At 28.7% G+C, this 7,470-nt stretch overlaps 1 protein-coding gene across 1 annotated transcript; it reads left to right on the top strand.

Moving 5' to 3' along the window:
- The first annotated feature begins 5,978 nt into the window (after positions 1–5,978).
- LOC133832707 (uncharacterized) lies at positions 5,979–7,079 on the top strand. Its single transcript, XM_062263018.1, has one exon. It carries the CDS (start codon positions 5,979–5,981, stop codon positions 7,077–7,079), a length of 1,101 nt encoding a protein of 366 aa, XP_062119002.1.
- The last annotated feature ends 391 nt before the right edge of the window (positions 7,080–7,470 follow it).

The following is a 7,470-nucleotide window of genomic DNA, read 5'->3' as shown; positions in this document are numbered from 1 at the left end:
TTCTAATACAAGTTAACTAGAAAAATATAATGATTATAATAATCATGCTTCATTAAAGTAGCATTTAAGAGATACAAACACTTTTGTAATCTTTTATGATTATTAAATTGTTTCACAAAATGACTTCATGGAAAATTTTCAATTTCTTCACATAACCACTTGTGAATCACAACTTTTAAGTATTTGATGTCGTACAATCAAACATGTACATAGTATAACAAGTGTTAAAATTATAGAAATAATAAAGACGATAATGACCACTCATTATCGATTTAATCTTATCTAATATGATTATATTCCATTTTTAAAATACTAATTTTGCTTAGCATTCTAGTTCTATGTGAATTGGGTATGAATTCCAAGTTCACATGCAATTTACTTAAATTCCAAATTCGAGTTTAGACTTCCTTTTGATCAGATCAAACAAGTCTTTAAGTGACTTTACTTTGAATGTTGCATGGAAAATTAAATTTCTAGAAATTTTCTTTGCATTCAATCAAAATTAATCATATCTTAAATAAATGTCAATCAATATTGACTTACTATTTAATTATCTCTTTTAGCTTTGAACATTAAATTTGTTCAATATACATCTTTATGTATTAGCTCAACGATCATGTGATTTTTGAGCCTTTATTAGAGAAAGATCTTTTGATTAACTTTGATTCATAGACTATATAAACAGGGAGAGAACCAATGAATGGTTCTAATAAAAGATTGTGTTTTATTTATTTTATGTATCTAATTAATTACAAGCCAATCTCAAAAAATAATTCCAATATATGTTTCACTTAATTGTGGCTGGAATAATATGTCTTATTTATTAAATCTATGATTCGCACAATAATGAATAATTTATAATTACAATTTATACTCATTGATGAAATAGGTGGAACAAATATATTTCAAAATTAACAACTGAATTTATAATTTAAAAGAAATATCAAATTTTTTCACTCATCAAATAAAACAAATCTAAGATATAGTTTCTAGAATGAATTCTAAAACTAATTTAAAGAAAGAGACTTAATAGAAAGTTGAAAAGAAAAAAAAAACTAAATTCCATGACAGTTATTACCTGGTCTACCAATCTGCAATCCTTTTCTTATTTCTGTTTCGCATTTTTTTCTTTTCTTGAATAATGTGTTCTTGAAAACAAGACAAAAATATGGTATGTGGCATACAAATTTGAATCAACTATTCAAATATATTAAAAGGAGATGAGCAAATCATATTTACCATTTCTTCTTGCAAACTTCTCAAGTGATTAAAGGAGTCTCTTTTGATTCTTTCCCATATCTCGTACTTAGATCTAAGATTTACATATCTCGATTTAATATCGTCAGGAACAATCTTTAGTATGCAACGATGAGCCAAATAATCAGATCTCATCCAATCAGCATATTTTCGATGATCATCATAATCAGATAAGGTTCATGGCTCATCTGGAGGCACATCAATGATTGCATCATACACTTTTAGTTTACTCATAACTATGTGTATGTTTCTATACCAATCATCAAGATTGTTGAAGTCTAAATGAAAAGTACTTAGGTAGCCATCATAAGGATTCACTGGTTCTTTTACATTTTGAAGTCCTCGATTGGGATTAAGAGAATTAACCATTGTTGCTGGAAATAAATAAATAAAATATAATGAATTAAAACATATAATAAATACCATATATTATTTGAAAAAGTAAACATGATGCATGAATGCAACATATAAAAACACATAAAACCTATATACTAATCCACGATAAATTAATTTAAAAATTAATGGATCAGCCTTGGGGTAGGTTAGACTAACTCCAAATTAATTTTGAGACAAATCTCAATTTTATAAGTGAAAACTTAAAAAAAACGTATTTTTCTCTTTTGACTTATGAACTACCGCTAGTTTGGTCAAGATGCCCTAGTCGTGCTCGAAAGCCTAGATACACATTCAAAGTGTAACCCATTATTTTCAATAAAGGACTTAACTCAAGAGTATGCTTTAGGGTCAGCCAAACTTGAAATACTTCACTAATTATATTCTCATAAGAAAAGTCAACCTTGAGATAAAATAAACATATTCGGAAGCCTTTCCTTATGGAGGCCGCAAACGGAGGCGACATGATGCCTTTCTTATGCCTCTCGGTGTTCAACCAATAACAGAGACCATGAGACTTATTGTCATTACTCCATCTCCCACTCACTATTTTGGAAAATTGTGTTTTTCTCAAAATCAATATTTTTAAATTTAGCTGTAAAAATAAATTTAATTATTTTTACCAAATGATATTCTAAAAATTATTAATTCAACTAAGCAAAAAATACAAAATTTGTGCCATTAATTCTAATTTTAATTTTTCTTTAATTAAAAGAATATAATTTTTATTTTAATAAAATATTTTTCATTAAAATAAGAAATTAAATTTAATTTTGATTTACAATCTTAACTAAATAAGACTAAGTTTATTATTATATGAATTATCATATATAAACATATAATAAAATATAGGACGTTCCTAATAGCATGTTTCTACACGAATGTAATGCATGCTAATTTCATACTATGTGGGTGTATGAATGACATGTTATAATGCATGACAAAATATTAAACACTTTAATCACATTCAAACATTTATAATAAGTAAATAAAAGCGGGTTGGTAACTTTTGTGTATTTCTAGAAAAAATTACAACACTCATAAAAATTACATGAAAATGTAACGTATACTATCGAAGAATTGATGAAGAGCACCTTGATCTCGAACCATAACATGTAGTTTTGTTGAGTGAATGCCACTATTTTTCCATATCCATTTTGAATTTAATTTTTTTTGATTATTTTAAACAACCTTTAAAATAATTTAACTTTGAGTTTTAACACTGAAATAGTTTCTAAGTCCCAATTTGAATTTGGGTAATTTAATTCAAAAATAAAATTAAACAATTTAATTTTAATAAATTAAAATTCAGAATAATTTTTAATTTTGGATATTTTAATTAAAAAAAATTAATTATGGAAGAGAATAATTAAAATATTTTTAATTAAGGAAAATAATCAATATTATTTCAATTAAAGAAATTTCCAAATTAAAACTATTTTAATTCAATTTCAGATTTTTAATTAAATAAGTAATTAAAACAATTATGGTAACAACACATTAGGGTTTGTATGATACAAACCCTAGGTGTGTACCAATGTTGGGCGACAGAAGGGAGGTCCAGCGGTGGAGGCTACACGGCTTGGGGTGGAGCTGGCAGGGGTGCATAGCTGAGCGCAGGGGCGCACGACCAGGTACGGGCTGGCAGGGGCGCGCGACTGTGCAGGCACGGATGGGTGTAGGAGTGCGTAGGTGCAGGGGCATGACTCGAGGCTCGAGCCATCTCAGAATTTCATCCAAACTTTTAAAAGAAAAATTACAAAATTCCTAAGCCCCAAAAAATGGCTTACATTTTTCATTTAAAATTTTAAGAACAATTTCTAAGCCCAAAAACACCATTATAAACAACCCTTAATAATCTTTCATCATCAATATAAACATCCATCCATTCAAACATATACCACATATAATATAAAAATGCACATAGTCTCACACATCAATAAATAATATGCAGAGATTGATGACCTTCTCTGTTACCAATTCTTGGAAAAACAATCAGAGTGCACAGTGAAAATGGTGTGGTAGGCCAAGTTAGTAAACACAATAATTTTCCATCTCTCATATAAACAATTTATATGTTCAAAAAAACGTCCAGACAGAAACATTAATATACAATATTATTAATCATGAAACATATATAAATATACACATACTTATATATATCATATGCACACGTATAAAAATATTCAAGAACATAAGTATTTACCTCCTGAAGCCTATCAAGTGTCCTTGAGTCTTTTCATATGTAAATCGATCTTCCTATCCAATTCCTTGAGTACTCAAACCACAATCTTCCAGAGTGTTCTCTACACCTCAAGATGTGTGTGGGCACATAGAGAACATGGGTTTGTAATTTAGAAATCAAAAGTATATCTCAACACATGAGAACTTGGATTATGGCTTGAGAAGGGTTAGAATAAAAGAAGAAGATGATGACAATTTCTTGTCTGACAAATTCTGAAACTTTTTTTGAATTATCACTCTCTTCTTCTTTTTTCTTCATAATATATATACATATAGAGATTACATATTACCTTATTATTCCAAATAATAATAATAATAATAATATATTAATAATATCGTAATGACGATATGAATTAATTTAGGTAAACATCTAACTTACAAAATTTGAAAAAATCTATTTTCAAATTATTAATTAATTAAATAAATAAAATAAAATAACTACTTTATCTGCACTATCTTACACACTTGGCACAGTCCCTAGACTTTGTCATGCGTGTAGCAGTATTCTATTTTCAAGGATATTGCATTTTTCTTTTATTGATTTATTTAATTAAAATCAACCCTACCACAAAATATGGTATTATCTTTTTAAGGAAAAGATCACAACCACATCTCAATATTTAAATTTTAAATTCAAATTGATGATCACCATTGTCATCTTCTTTTAAAAATTCAATAAATAAAAAACTTTTTTGACTTACCAATTTTATTTTCTCCATCTCAAATAAAATAATTAATTTTTAATTTCAAAAATTAATTTATTTATATATATTTAAATTGATCAACATATTTTCAAAAAAATTATAATTAATTCCAAATTAATTACTCAACTTCAATTATCATATAATTGTATATTTGACCAGATGAATTAAATTCTTCTAAATTTCCAAATTACACTTTTACCTTTGTATCATATCTTACATGTATATGGTGTTGATCGAGCCACCCTAGGAATCTATGGACCTATAATATCAAGCTCCAATAAATATTCGATTATTAATCAAAGCTCTTTGATTAAATAATCATATTTATAATTTCATGATTACTCCACTATAAATATGAGATTGAACTCTTGATAATTATAAACATATATTTACGGAGTACTTTATTAAAGAATAAAGTGTCCATTGATATAATCATTACATACAACGTTAATCCTCTATTAATGGTTCATAATGAAAAGGGAATAAACTTACCATTTTACCCTTTTAACTATATCTTGTTCCTAGTGTACTATTGACTTTACTAGTGAAGGTTGTGTCCCAACAAGTTTGCGACGTGAGTACTCATAACCTTTTTAGTTCCAAAAGTCAACCCAATAGGGAACCATTATTCAATCTATAAGAAGGTATAGATTCGATATTTGTTAAACTATGTCCCTCACCATATATATCATTGAGTCCCCAAAACAATTGTTCTTAGAGCACTCCCATCCGGTGCTCTACTTCATCTTTTAAAATACCTTCCCAAAACACACCTTTTTCTATTTTACCTCTAAGTTTTACATTTGACCATACATCAAATTCTCTATTTTTTTTCTCTATATCATTTAAATATTATATTTTCAAACATTTTTTATTCATTTAAAATATTTTCTATAACTATCAATAATATCTTTATATATTTTAATGTTTACAATATCTACCCATATGTAATATCACATAATTATATTATAATTTAAATTTATCCAAATTTATAAGATAAACTAAAATATCAATTATTCTAAAAAAATTACAAATAAGAAATTTTATTATTCTCAAAATATATTTTGGGAGTTTTCATTGGAAATATTTAAATATAATATAATATTGTGAATATATTTTTTGGTATATTCTATGGATATTCTTCTTTGATATATATATATATAATATTTTGAAGATATTTTTTGGTATATTCGATGGATATTCTTCTTTGATTATTGTGAAAGAATATTCTTAGAATATTCTTCAGTATATACTAAGAATATTCTTTTGATTTTCTCAAAACTTCACCTATAAATAATAACATTATTTTACAAAATTTTACAAACACTTTCATTTCTTTCTTTACAAACTTTTTATTTTTCTTCTTTCTATAGAGTTCCTATGGATCCCGACTTTGAGATATTTGACTCTACGTCATCTGAGGAGGAGGAGGAGGAGATAATTTTAGCTCTTGCTATTGAAGAAGAATGCTTGGGTAATGAAAGAGGCTCAACATCGCATCGTAGGTCTATTCCCCGACGTGCATTCATTCGAAGAAATTCGCTTAAAGGCCATCAATGCCTCTTTCAAGATTATTTTTCTGAGTCCCCGACGTATCCACCGAATTTATTCCGCAGGAGGTTTCGAATGCAACGTCATCTTTTCTTGCGTATTCAAGCCGAAGTCGAAGCATATGAACCATATTTCGTCCAAAGAAGAGATGCTGCTAAAAGACTGGGTCATTCCTCGCTTCAAAAAATAACTGCTGCAATGAGAATATTAGCTTATGGAGTCTCTGGAGATTTTGTAGATGAATACTTGCGGATTGCAGAAAATATAGCAACCAAGTGTTTGAAAAAATTCGTTAAGGCAATCATTGGCATATTCTCCCATGAATACTTAAGATCCCCAAATGAGAACGATATAGCTAGATTGTGCGCAGTTGGAGATAGTCGCGGGTTTTCTAGGATGTTAGGAAGTATTGATTGCATGCATTGGAAATGGAAAAATTGTCCAAGTGCTTGGAAAGGAATGTATTGTGGTCATATTCACGAGCCAACTATAATTTTAGAGGCTGTAGCGTCATATGACCTCTGGATATGGCATGCATTTTTTGGATTACCAGGCTCCCATAATGATATTAATGTCCTAGAACACTCTTCTGTTTTTAGAGAGCTTGCCGAAGGACATGCTCCAAAGGTCAACTACTCAATAAATGGAAATGACTATTCGATGGGCTACTATCTTGCCGATGGTATATATCCTTCATGGTCGACGTTTGTCAAAACAATTCATGCTCCACATGGCCGTAAAAATAAACATTTTGCACCAACTCAAGAATCAACAAGAAAAGATGTAGAACGAGCTTTTGGAGTGCTTCAAGCTCGATTTGCTATTGTACGTGGACCGACACGATTTTATGATCGACAAACACTTAAGGAGATTATGACGGCATGCATTATTTTGCATAATATGATGAGCGACATACTTATCTTCGAGTAGAAGACTTTGTTTATGAACAAAGCGATGAAATAACTGAAGAGCCTATGTCTCATGAGCATACAAATGAATTCGCAAACTTCATTCAACGCCATCATCACATTCGAGATCGAGGAATTCATTTTCAACTTCAGTCGGATCTTATTGAACATTTATGGGAAATATATAGTAAATCTTAAGTATTTGCATTTTATATATTACCAAGTTTAGGCTAATATTTGTGTTCTTATTTTGAGGAAGATGTAACTTTAGTTTCGTTCTTTTCACTATGTTAAGCCTAATATTGTATTTTTGTCTTGTTTTATTGTATTTCCTTGGGATATAAAATATGTAACCTTAAATTCAAGATATTAATCATCAATTCAACAATATTGCCTTTTTTACATTAGGAAGC

The sequence above is a fragment of the Humulus lupulus genome, chromosome 4 (genome assembly GCF_963169125.1).
Source record: "Humulus lupulus chromosome 4, drHumLupu1.1, whole genome shotgun sequence".
Classification (NCBI taxonomy): Eukaryota; Viridiplantae; Streptophyta; class Magnoliopsida; order Rosales; family Cannabaceae; genus Humulus; species Humulus lupulus.
This window is presented reverse-complemented; position numbering and strand designations above follow the sequence as displayed.